Source organism: Giraffa tippelskirchi, chromosome 13 (assembly GCF_054371585.1).
Source record: "Giraffa tippelskirchi isolate mGirTip1 chromosome 13, T2T-mGirTip1v1.2.pri, whole genome shotgun sequence".
NCBI classification, from domain to species: Eukaryota; Metazoa; Chordata; class Mammalia; order Artiodactyla; family Giraffidae; genus Giraffa; species Giraffa tippelskirchi.
In genome coordinates this window covers 86,087,598-86,100,567 of record NC_137287.1, presented here as the reverse complement: position 1 = coordinate 86,100,567, position 12,970 = coordinate 86,087,598, and the positions used below count along the sequence as shown (strand labels likewise).

At 53.0% G+C, this 12,970-nt stretch overlaps 1 protein-coding gene across 1 annotated transcript in view; it reads left to right on the top strand.

The window, feature by feature from the left end:
• Positions 1-12,970, top strand: part of ABHD12 (abhydrolase domain containing 12, lysophospholipase) — a 48,150-nt gene that overhangs the window by 25,222 nt on the left and 9,958 nt on the right. The window contains exons 3-5 of the mRNA XM_081560534.1: positions 7,535-7,640; positions 10,241-10,360; positions 12,783-12,813. Of these exons, the coding sequence (XP_081416660.1) occupies positions 7,535-7,640; positions 10,241-10,360; positions 12,783-12,813 (257 nt within the window). The remainder of the gene's footprint in view (positions 1-7,534; positions 7,641-10,240; positions 10,361-12,782; positions 12,814-12,970) is intronic.

Genomic DNA, 12,970 nt, shown 5'->3' with positions numbered 1-12,970 from the left:
TTTGTAACTAGGGCATTGCTCTCAGGGCTGGCATTTGTGTGCATAGATGATGGCTGCATGGCTGGGGGTCTTTCTTCACTGAGGTGGGTAGAAGTGTTGATGACATGTAGAGTCTTCTGAAGCTGTCATGTTGGGGGTGCTCTGTCTGTAGGAGGTTACCTGTCCTTGGAAAAGGTGACCACTGAAACTGTAGTGACTGAAAAAATAATCTGGTCTTTTTTCTTTAACACACACACACACATAAATCTGGTCTTTTTTCTTTAAAACACACACACACACACACACACCCCTACACCTTTTTTTCTCCCCTTAAAAAACCCTAGCATGCTGCTTTGGTTTCTATGGAATTGTATGCCGGCTTTAGAGGTGAGGGTTAGAGGTTAGATTATAATCCCCTTCAGTTAACTTGGACCTGGTGTGTTCCAAAGTTGTTTTTTTTGTTTTTGTTTTTATTTTTCACACTCTATGTTTACTTTTGGACGAGTGGGAGGAAATAGGGTAGAAGCATCTGGTTTATGAAGTGGAAGGTGTATAGTTGCCAGGAATAATCATTATAAGGAACATCTTTTTACACCCACAAGATGAGGCCAGGAGGGAAGGGACTGCCCCTATTGGGGGTCGGCGGATAGAACCTGGCGTTTGGCATACAGTGGTGCCCTGTGAGTGATGGCCTTGCCGTTGGGTGTAGGGAGCATTCGGGGCAGGTGAAGTGGGCTCTGTGTTCTTGCAGCTGTGCCAGTTTGCAAAGAGTGGGTTTGGACTTGTGTGTGTGGGAACTGGAGGCTTGGGAAACCGGGCTGGTGCTCTGAGGCAGCGGGAGAGCTGGGAAAGAGGAGGGAGAGGAGAGGACAGACTGGAGGTATTGAGGTGTCCTGTGTGATGACTGGCCTGGGGCAGCAGGGCGGGGGTGGGTGGCCCCTCCCCTTAAGTTACACCAGTGTTGCAGGCTCTGCAGGGCACTGGGACATATGAGTTTGGGGTGTTAAGTCTGCAACAGACTTGATCACAGAAAAGCGGATGTCACTGCTGAAAAGAAATTTGTGCTCTAAAAAGGAGCAGAATGGGACTTCCCTGGCTGCCTATTGGTTAAGACTCTGCACTTCCAATGTAAGGGCCTGGGTTCCATCCCTGATCCAGGAACTAAGATCCCGCGTGCTGCCTGGGGCAGCCAAGAAATCAAGAGGAGCCAGAGGAGGAAGAGAAACAGAGGTAGTAAGGTGGATAATAAAATATAATAAATACAAAAGAGGTTTTTATTTGGGTGTCTGAAAGTAAGTATAAAACACATGTCAGTACACTAAGAGGGATTTGATTTTTCTAACAGAAACATGGCTAAAGTTCTAGGAGTTTATCATCTCTGAGTTTTTATCGCTTGTGAGAAACCCGAACTTGGAAGGAGCTCACAACATACTAAAATCAAGAAAGTTCTATTTTTCTGACTGTAATGTCCCTTAAGTGTCCAGTCAGCCTAGCGTGGAAGAGTCTGGGCTACATGCAAATATGAGGCCACAGGCTGCAGGTTTCCTGATGGCAGATCTTAGAGTCAACCCTGCCCAGCTCTCCCACAGGGCAGGCCTCCGGGCACCTCCAGGCACCTTGGGCAGGCGTCTTGGCAGCCGTGGCCTGCTGCCCTCTGGGCTGCTTCACTGTGGGTCCCAGCAGCTCTCTGAATTGAGTTGATTTTGTTTAGCTCCCTCATTGGGGTCACTTTAGATGCAGCTCATGAATTTTGCACTGTTGATTTCCTAATGAAATGGCAGGATGTTCCTGGATTCTCCTGTTCAGGCTCTGGGCACAGAAGAGAAGGGGTTGGCAGGGCTGCCCTGCACCCCTGCAGAGAGACGCCTGTCCCCAGCTGCTTGTTTCCCTGTGCCTGCTGTGTGGAGTGTGGAGTGTAGCTGCCAGGGCCCCTGCCCTCCCCTGTGGAGGTGGGGTCTTCTGGGCAGTCACATGGTAGTTGCACCTTGTGCTGCTGGAGGGCCGTTGTGTTCTGGGGTACCTGCCTTCTTCTCAGGGTGTGAATCGTGAGCTCTGGGTTTCTATCTGGACATTGAAGGAAGTGGAACCATCTTTTGAGCCCCAAACATGATTAAAATATTCTTAAGTTCATAACAAATCTATCTGAAACTAAATCTATAAATCAGATAAATAAGCATTAGACAAAGGGGTAGCATCTATGATTTAAGGCATTATTCTCCCTTAAATATATTTTTTCGTAAACAAAAAAATAGATGACTTTCGTAAAAACAAAAAATTAACTGAAAAGCTCTGAATGGCATGAAGAAGAAAATGCAACTTGCTGAGAGAAAATTGCTGTCACATTGTTGTCTGTTTCCTGCTGGTCTTCTGTGTATGTGTCTGTACTGCTGCTGCTGCTGCTAAGTCGCTTCAGTTGTGTCTGACTCTGTGCGACCCCATAGATGGCAGCCCACTAGGCTCCCCCATCCCTGGGATTCTCCAGGCAATGTAAACATAAATATAAATACTTTTCAATACCCACACTCAAAAGTCAGCTCCCCTGCCCCCAGCAATGTCAGGGTGATACCAGCCAGTTCTCGAATTCTTTGCCCTGGAATCCAGAACTGTCTCCTGGCAGGAAGGAATGTTTCAGTTCAGAGGCTGGGGTAGAAATGCTCTTCTCTGCATACTGCTCTGGGCCTTTTTTTGGAGATTAAAGTTAATATATGAATTACTTTGTTGTTAATGCAACAGCCTGTCCACTACAGCTTTCAAGGAATGGCCATCCTTCAGCCTCTTCTCTTTCCTTCCCCTTGGCCATCCCAGTGACCCCTGATCCCTTTCTTTATCTCTTTCTTCTTGTGGAAGCCCAGAGTCCATCGGGGCAGCTGGAGTTTGATAAAACCCAGAGGGCCCTCCCAGCCCTTCCCTTTTTGGCACCCTATCTCTTCACTCTTGCTCTTTACTCAGTGCCTGGGACAGGACGTAGCCCCAGTGTTTATAGTTCTCAGGTGGTTGGATATGTCCCCTGCAGCCCTGGAGTTCTGGCCTCCCACCCTACCAGCATCTAAAGGATAGCCGACTCGGTTGTTTTCTGTTTGTTCATGTGTTTACTCACTGTTTACCAAGCATGTCTGTGCAGGGGCCTTTCTTAATCACCTTAAATGTCACTTAATGACATTTGTGGTTGCTGATAAATGACAGCATGCTCAATGGATAACACAGCTGGGAAAGCAGGGGACCCCAGAGGGCCTGGCTCTCGAAGCTGCCCGGGCTTGTGTGCTGGGTTGGTGGCTGTGCACCAACCTCCATGTGTGGCAGAGCTTGTAACTGACAGTGATGTGGAGCTGGGTCATCCTGCCAGCTCCTGCCCAGCCATCTCAGGCTGCTGGTGTTCTCAGTGCTCTGTCCTTGGCGGACACAGGGGCTGGGAGCGTGGGTTCCAGCCGGCATCCTAGAGCCACAAGCTGAGGGCTGAGGCCACAGAGGCTTGCAGGATCAAGCCAAGTTCCAGCCAGGCAGATCCCAGACCCTCCTTAGGCCAGCCTGGGGCCCTGCACCCCTTGACCCCATTTCCTTCCCTTGTGGCAGTCCTACAGGCTTTTACCAGTAGTGGCCAGGTGGTTCCTCTGGCCTGGCCACTGCTGTCTGGGCTGTCTCACCCCAGCACTGACCATACCCTTATTAGCCAGCTGGGAGGCATACGGGGCACCTCTGCACTAATCTGCACCCCTTTCCATTTTTTAAAAAAATTTTATTTATTTATTTTTGGCTGTACTGGGTCTTTGTTGCTACTCAGGCTTTTTCTCTAGTTGTGGCGAGTGGGGTCTACTTTCTAGTTGTGCTGCGCGGGCTTCTCATTGTGCTGGCTTCTCTTGTTGCAGAGCACAGGCTCTAGGTACATGGACTTCAGTAGTTGTGGCTCACGGTCTAAAGAGCACAGGCTCAATAGTTGTGTTGCACGGGCTTAGTTGCTCCATGGCATGTGGGATCTTCCCAGATCAGGGATGGAACCCGCATCTCCTGCATTGACAGGCAGAGTCTTTGTCACTGAGCTCCCAGGGAAGCCCCTCCATGGTTGTTTCTAAAATAGAAATGGAAGTGAACCGGAGGACAAGCCTTGTGGAATGAGCCTCTCCTAGAGCAGAATCGAGTATCTTGGTTCTAGATTTCTCCACTGTGGAAGCTTTTAGGATTACTGCTGATCCTGGGAAGACACTCTTCACTAGTGGGGAGCCCTTGGAGCTTTGCTGCTGCTGCTGCTGCTAAGTCGCTTCAGTCGTGTCCGACTCTGTGCAACCCCATAGACAGCAGCCCACCTGGCTCCGCCATCCCTGGGATTCTCCAGGCAAGAATACTGGAGTGGGTTGCCGTGTCCTTCTCCAGTGCGTGAAAGTGAAGTCACTCAGTCGTGTCCGACTCTTCAAGACCCCATGGACTGCAGCCTACCAGGCTCCTCCGTCCATGGGATTTTCCAGGCAAGAGTACTGGAGTGGGGTGCCATTGTCTTCTCCACCTTGGAGCTTTGAGGGGGCGCTAAACCACGTGGCCACCTTTTCTGGGACAGAACTTGCCAACCTGATGGCAGTGCCCTTGGCAGCACCGTCTCCTCTGTGGCTCGGAATCTCCAGCCTCGGTGGTAGAGTTGATTGAATCTGGGCTCATTGGGCATATTCAGAGTTTTATTGATCAGTCATTTCCCCTCAGTTGTACACGATGCTGCAGCCTTGGCTTGCCCAGCAGGAGCAGTCAGAGTGTGGCAGGAGTGGGAGCCTGCATCTGAAAGAGATGCATCCAGGGAGACCTTTCTAGGCCTGCTGGTCCCTTCACAGCATAATGAATACCACAGATGGGGGAGCTTAAAACCACAGAAATGTATTCTCTCCCAGTTCTGGAGCTTCGAAATTCCAGGCTCCCTCTCTCCAGCCTCTGGTGGTGGCTGGTGTTCCTTGGCTTGTACCTGCATCACTGCCACCCCTGCCTCCATCTCAGGACTGCCTTCTCCCCAGGACTTCATGTTGTCTTCCCTCTGTCTGTCCCTGTGTCCAGATTCCCCCTTTTGATAAGGACACCAGTCATGTTAGATCAGGCCCACCAAATGACCTTACTTAAGCTTTATTATCTCTGTGAAAACGCTGTTTCCAGCTGAGGTCCCCTTCTGACGTGCTGGGGTTAGTTCTTCACTGTCCTTCAAGGGGACCCAACTGGAGAGCATTCAGGGCCCACCAGGACCAGAACCGGTTTACTGTCCCCACTTCCTGTCGAGTAGTCAAGAGTGTGGACTCTTGTCGCCTGGGTGCGGATCCCAGAGTCACCCCATGTGAGTCACGCTTGAGCAAGCGCTGTGGTCGTGGTCGCACCTGCCTGTTTTAGGGACGGTGTTTGGAGTACAAGGAACGTGTGCTAGCAAGTAGGATGCCACCTCCTTTGAGTGTCAGTTTTCTTTTTAAGTTTTTAAAGTGTAGCCTGCTTCTTGGGAAAGAGATGGGTAAAGAAGCTGGAGGTTCAAAAGCAGCCCCAGCGGAAGGAGTGCGTAGGTGTCCCCATGGCCTCACCAGTTGGCTCTTTCATTTCTTCAGTGGATGTTTTCTGAGCCATGGGGACATGTGAGAAATTAAGAGCTGGAATGCAGGTATGTGGAGACAGAGCATTCAGGGCAGCCAATGCAGAGGCCCTGGGGCAGGAGGTGTGCTCAGGAGGCGACAGCGTGGCAGGCGGGCATGCTGGGCTCTCGTGCCACGTGGCCATGTAGGTTACACAAGCACACTACTCCCTTTACCAGAGAAAACCAGAGTTGCGTGACTTCCCTATTGAAGGTGAGACTGGTTGGAAGTCATGGCCATGCTGTCCATTGTCCCTACCCCTTCTGAGAATTGCCATTTTATAATGTGAGTAAATCCCATCTCAAGGTTTGAGTTGTTTTGTTTTTCAGCTAAATAGAACTTGAAAGATGGTGTCCACCTCAAGGACTAAAAGTGCAGTGGTATACAAGGGATTCTTGGGCTTCCCTGGTGGCCCAGCTGGTAAAGAATCTGCTTGCAGTGCGAGAGACCTGGGTTCAATCCCTGGGTTGGGAAGATCCCCTGGAGAAGGGAAAGGCTACCCACTCCAGTATTTTGGCCTGGAAAATTCCATGGACTGTACAGTCCATGGGATCACAAAGAGTCAGACAGAACTGAGTGACTTTCACTTTCACTTTTTCATACAAGAAGGATATGCTCCACCCCACACACACCTTTAAACTCCCACTCACAGCCTGGCGTGTGTCTCTGTGTTTTCCAGGCCGCACTTGGTGTTGACACTAGTGTGGCCTGTTTGTTCACTAAGACCTAGGATCACGTAGCAGCATCACAGATATCTTACCCTCCTTCCCTGCTCTTCTCACCTACTTGTAACTCAGAGAGGTTCCTCCAGATCTGTGGGTATTGGTTGCCTCTGTGTGAAGGCCTGGGGCTTCCCATCAGTGGGTGCACCACAGCCCGTCAGCCATTGCCCTATTGGCAGGTCCCCTGTAAATTCAGGGCTCAATGAGTAGCTGCCATCTCGTCTGCATGACTTCCCTCTACTCTGCCTGGGCTCTGGGTCCTGTGGATTCCTCCATGTCCTGCACCCACGCTTCATCTTGGGCCTCACTCTGTCAGTGGCAGCACTAAAAGCCTCAGCGTCCACCTCACCTGGCCACACCCACATTCTGGTGGCCATCAAGCCCGTGGCCCTAGGTCCAAAACACACATCCCTCTGTCACCTTTCCCATAGTCCCTCCCCCAGCACCCTGGCCCCAGCCTTCAGTTCTCAGCCTTCTTTTCTCCAACCTCTCTCATGGCCAGGCCAACCCTCAGGTCTCCCAAGGATCTTTTCTTCCCTCCTTTGTGTCCTCACATACCTTGAACAACCTTCAGTGGGTCTCTGCTTGGACCTCACCCTAGGCGAAGGATCTGTAGATATATCTGCCCATACCTGCTCCTGAGGCTGCAGGGCCCAGTGCCCCAGGCATTAGGGTTTGAGAAAGTATTTGAGAGCTTCAGCTCTGCTGTGTACAGGGTGGTCTGTTCATTTCAGTTCAGTTCAGTCACTCAGTCATGTCCGACTCTTTGCGACCCCATGGACTACAGCACATCAGTCATCCCTGTCCATCACCAACTCCAGGAGTTTACTCAAACTCATGTCCATTGAGTCGGCGATGCCATCCAACCATCTCATCCTCTGTCATCCCCTTCTCCTCCCGCCTTCAATCTTTCCCAGCATTAGGGTCTTTTCCAATGAGTCAGTTCTTCGCACATCAGGTGGCCAAAGTATTGGAGTTTCAGCTTCAGCATCAGTCCTTCCAATGAATATTCAGGACTGACCTCCTTTAGGATGGTCTGGTTGGATCTCCTTGCAGTCCAAGGGACTCTCAAGAGTCTTCTCCAACACCACAGTTCAAAAGCATCAATTCTTCGGCACTCAGCTCTCTTTATGGTCCAACTCTCACATCCTTACATGACCACTGGAAAAACCATAGCTTTGACTAGACAGACCTTTGTTGGCAAAGTAACAGCCCCCCTAATCCTCGTTTCCATCTCTTTGTCCCCCACAGTGCGGGTTCCCTATTTCATTGATTTGAAAAAACCGCAGGATCAAGGTTTGAATCACACCTGTAATTACTACCTCCAGCCAGAGGAAGACGTGACCATTGGAGTATGGTGAGTGTTGGCCCCAGGACTACAGGGCCAGGCCTGGCGGAGTGGCCTTGAGGCAGCAGGGCCTGTGAGGCGTGGCCAGTATTGTCCTGACAGCAGGCTCTGAAACTGTTGTTGCTTGTCCATTTTTATCTTTATCTGTTTCCAAAGGAAAAATCTCCGCTAGATTCCATGATAATGCAGCACCAACTCTATTCTCAGGTTTTCAACAGCAAAGTGTTTGTAAACCAGATTGCTTTTGTTGCAGGAAGGGGGACCCCTTCCAGGGCCCAAGAGTGGGCTCTTGTCTAACACTCGGAAATGAATTGTATAAGGAGACTCGTGAGCTGACAGAGCAAGAGACTTGATTGAAAGGGAACCCGGGAGGACTGCTTTGCCACGTGGCTCGCAGTCTCAGGTTTTATGGCGATGGGGTTAGTTTCCGGGGTTGTCTCTGACCAATCGCTCTGAGAGTCCTTCCTGGGGGCGCACTCATTGCTTAGCCAAGATGGATGCCAGCGGGAAGGGTTCTGGGCCGTGGTTGGACACGTGGTTTAGACCTTTGCCGAACTCTTCTGGTTAGTGGTGGCTTGTTAGTTCCGTGTTTCTTACCAGGACCTTCTGTCATAAAATAACTCACGCAAATGGTTACTGTGGTACCTGGCCAGGGTGGGCGGTTTCAGTCAACGTGCTTCCCCCTAGAAGTTCTTGCGGAAAGCCATATTTCCAGGGAGGGGAAGAGACTGTATCACAGAATCATGAGCACAGGCTTGAGCCACACTTGTCTTTCAGAGAAGGGCCCATCCAGGTGTTGAAAGCAGTTGCCTCTCTTTCACACACAGCTCTTTCAGGCCCTGACAGTGGGGGTGGCATTTGCTCTTTTCATAGTATTTACTTTTTTTAGCCATAAATTTAGGTTTGGACCTAAGCTCTGTGACTTCTTGGCTTTTCTTCAGAGTACGAGTTAGTGTTTTTTCTATGGACGAGTGGGTGTTTCCAATCAATGGAACCAGAACGGACCGACTTTCCTGTGGCAGCGTCTCTTTGCCTCAGGAGCAGCTCTAAGTCGCTCTTTGGACTCAGGAGAACCACTGTGCCCGGGAGGAGCTTCTGAGGGAAGTATTCTGAACCGCTCCCCTGTGCGAGGCCAGGGCGTCCTGGGTGAAGACCCAAAAGTGAGAGGGAGGCTCTGGTTCTGAGTGGCTGAGGCTGGGATTGTCTGTGGTCATTTCTGGTGTGATTCAGTGGAGCATTCAGGGCCAGCATGTGCATGTGGTCCGCTCTGCATGTCCATCTTCAGTCAGAAGCTTGCACATCTTGTTCAGAGCTGTCTGGGGGACTTGGCGGTTCTCCTGACGGTTATTAGGATCTGTGCTGTGAAGACGTGGGCTCAGCCAGGCTTCTTCCTTGAGCAGAGCAGTCATGTGACAGGATGGGTATCTGTGGGCAGTTATCCGTGAAGGTCGTGTTGGTGATGACCATGTGGGTCTCCAGGAACGACAATACTGTGTGCAGGTGGGCACCGCTGCCCACCCACATCTACACCTAGTGCCATCCTGATGGCAGCGCAGGCCCTGGGGTGCCAGCCGCTCCGCTCACTAACTGCCCTCCCTGGTGCCTTGCCAGGTGTTCCCATGGCCAAGGAGCTGGGGGAGCAGCTCCTTCTTGCCTGGCAGGGGCAGAGCCCAGGGACAGAAAGCTGCCAGGGCCTTTTTCGGAGCTCCAAGTTTCGGGTACACTGGTTCCTAGAGGCATATCAGCTCCCAGCATCTGCCAAGTGCACCTTTCTGTCTCACAGGTTTGTAACTTTGGGAGAGTGGTAATTGCAGTGGTCAGAACCACCCAAAATTCGATCCTGTGAAATAGTCAAAGATACACATCAGAAACAAGATGCTGGCACTTAGACCCGGAGAAGAAGAAATCAGCCATGCAGGGTTTTTAAGGCTTCCCATAAACGAATACGTTTACAGAAAAAAATGTGTTAAATCAGACCCTCCCCAGTGATGAACAGTGACTTTGATGTGTCCTGAGTTAAGGGTAACCAGAGCACCTCTCTGAAGGAGGGTTTGGCCACGTAGACCAAGTGTCTGCATGCCTGGCCAGGTGTGCAAGAATCCGGGCTGCCCACAGGGGCCTGTGATGCCTCCTGCAGTGGTGAGTCTAATGCCAAGATGGCTTGTGGACAGGCTCTGTGTTGGAAATGGTGCTTTAAGGACAGCCAGGCTTCCAGTCAGCCTGTAAAGACTAGTGTTAACTGAATTAGCACATGTGACAGACGGTGCTGTCCTGTGTACTCCCGGGTGCAGTTTCATGTAGCTTATAAACATGGGCAGGTATGGGGGGATGTGGAACAGCCTCAGTGCCCATTCCGTGCTCTGACCCAGCTGGAAGGGGTCTCACATGGCTTCCCCTTTCTACGGACGGAGTCACTGCTGCCGGGGCAAGCTACTGGGGCCAAGAGGGGGCCCTTCTGCGAGTCAGAAAATGTCCTCGGCTGCCAGACACTGCCCTCACAGCATGGGGTCTGCTCCCCCATCCTCCTGCTCTCTAATCAGTTGTCCTGAGCCACTGGCATCCTGCCTGCAGGCATGTCACCTGCCGCTCCCCTCTGCTGCTGCTTCCAGGCACACGGTCCCTGCTGTCTGGTGGAAGAATGCCCAGGGGAAGGACCAGATGTGGTACGAGGATGCCCTGTCTTCCAGCCACCCGATCATCCTGTACCTGCATGGGAACGCGGGCACCAGGTGAGCAGGGGCCCGCTGCAGGGAGAGAGGGCGCACCTGGGCATGGGCGTCCCGAGAGCTCGGGAAAAGCCAGGGCTCGTCTGGGCTTTGGGAGAGGCGGTTGTGAACCCTTGTTCCCACAGGCCCAGAGCAGGGCAGGGCTGCGTGCCAGGTGGGCCGGGCCTGTTTGCTTGGGAACCGCCGGCTGAGTGAAGGTGGGCAGCTGTGTCCAGAAAGCCCTGGTCAGAAGCTCATGCCTGGGGTGAGAATGGAGGTGGCTGTGTCTGCCCGAGCAACCCAGAGCCTCAGCCAGGGGGTGTTGCTCTTCCTGGGTTAGGGACCCAGGCTCCTCAGCAGACAGGAAGCACAGCCCCTTGGCGGAGGCTTTGAGACCCTCCAAGGCCTCGGTGTGCCCAGGAAGTTGCCCCTGCGCATCCAGCATCTGCCATCTTGGCCTGAGGACACTTTCTCACCGGCAGGCTTGCACTGCTGGAAGGAGAGGCACACTTCCTGGGGGACACACGAAGAGACCCCAGCCGAGCAGTCAGGGACAAGCCTGTCCGGGGGGCTGCCCTGCCATGCTGTCAGGCCAGGTACCTCCAGCCCTGAGCAGGCAATGCCAGTACATCCTACTGGGCCATCGAGGAAGCGCATCCCCATGTAGCTGTCCTTACCCACGGTCATCCCAGGAGCTTTTCAAGGGCAGGTTCAGTGGATGTCTTTCAGACTTGTAGGTTTGGATCCCCTTGTTTAAAGAGGGCTCCTTCCAGCCCTCACAGAGGCCTTGTTGAGAGGCATCTGCACGAGAGCCAGCCGGGCAGAGGAAAAGGGGCATTACCTGAGCAAGCGTTGCCTGAAACCCCTGGGGGCGCCCCTGTGGCTACAGGAGTCCGGCTCCGTGGGGCCGGGCTGGGGCCTGTCAGTTCACAGGCAGAGCTGGCGAGGGGGACAGAGCAGGTCACAGTGGGTGTCTGGACAGAGGGGCTGCACAGAGGGTCAGCAGGATGTCCGGGACGTGGCCCCCAGGATGCCCTGAGCCCAGAGAGCTGAGCTGCTGACTCAGCACGCACTTGGCAGCCCGCTTCCCCGTTGTCCGGGACAAGCTGCGGTGGGTTTCTCTTCTGCTTTTCAAAGAGCAAATGACTACAAACAGCTCCTGTAGCCTCTTTCTATAAATGAGGGAAGTTGGGCGTTCTTTGTGAGCAGTGCCAGTCACATGGTAAAGAAGACAAAGTCTGTCTGTAGCTTCAGGATGGAAGGCATCTTGTGACTCTGAAAGTTTGCTGCCCCCCTCCCCCCATGTCCCCAAGGACAGCACAGCGTGTAGTTCTTGGTGGCTGCCCCGTCCGGACAGGATGGCAGCAGCCGTGGCTCCCTGAGGCCTGGACCCCAAGGATGCCCAGGGACCCCATTATGCTCTGAACCCCTCTTCTTGCTCAGGATAGGGTACTGGAGATCTTACAAAAGAACCGTGACAAAGTCTTGCAAAGATAACTGAAAACATTTTGCATTATTTCTCTCCAGTCTTGAAACTCAGCCCTTTGATGTTTGTTTCTGGGTTATCTTGGCTTTCTTCCTCCATCTTTTTCTCGCCTCCCCTGAGGACACTTTCTCTCTCGACACACACACCCGAAATGGCCCAAATGCTCATTATGAGGAAGGGAAAAAGTGGAGGAATCTGTCGAGGGTGAGCCTGCCCACTGATGCGCTTCCCGCTTGTCATGCAGCCCTGTCCCCCTCGGAGTGTCTGCAGGGAACAGCATCTGGGCAGGAAGTGGGAGGCAGAGGCAGACAGGCCTCACCCTGTCTGCCTGAGAGGGGTGGGCATGAGGTGGCCGGTGAGGGCCTGGGAGGCTCTCCACGGCTGTCGGATCACGATGGTGCCTCTGACCCAGCGTCTGCCCACGGGCACACGTGTGTGGAAGGACGGCAGGGTGGGAGGCGCAGCAACAGACTGTCAGGAGCAGGTGGGGGAGAGCCAGTGACCAGGTGGTGGGGGCGTGAACAGCCAAGGAGGAGCACCCTGAGGGTCGGCGGTGGCTCCGTGGGTGAGGAGGTTGAGGCAGGAGGTGCCTGTGGCCTGTCCTGGTGGTGGGTGTGCCAGCGAGGACGTGCATCCCTTCTGTTCACCTGTGGTCCTGGACACCAGGGAGCCGAGGGGCCTTTGTGTTTCCTAGGTTCTGCCACCTAGTCAAACCAGAGGGGAGGTAATGATTAAGAAACATTCCCACAGTGCTCAGACAGTCCCTTGCCTGGTACCATACTGTGGAGGCCAGCTGGGAGCCACGTAGGTGCCCAGAGGAGGAGGTGACCTGTCCATCACCCTCCCACATGGATTTGGGGACCAGGCTCTAAGTGCCTGGATGCTGCAATGTTCATCCCGGCCTCCTTTCTGAGAAGATGCACTAACAGCTATTCTTGTTTCCTCTCCTTGACGATCTAGAGGCGGCGACCACCGGGTGGAGCTTTATAAGGTAGGTGAGGTCGGCTCATGGCGTCCGATGGCGAGCAGTGCCCTTAGCTTAGGGCACACAGAAGAGGCCATGCAGTGGACAGATGGACGGAGCAGTGCTCACTGTCACTGTGTGGACAGAGAGAGCGTTGCTCACCTACCGCCTCTGGCTGTTCTTT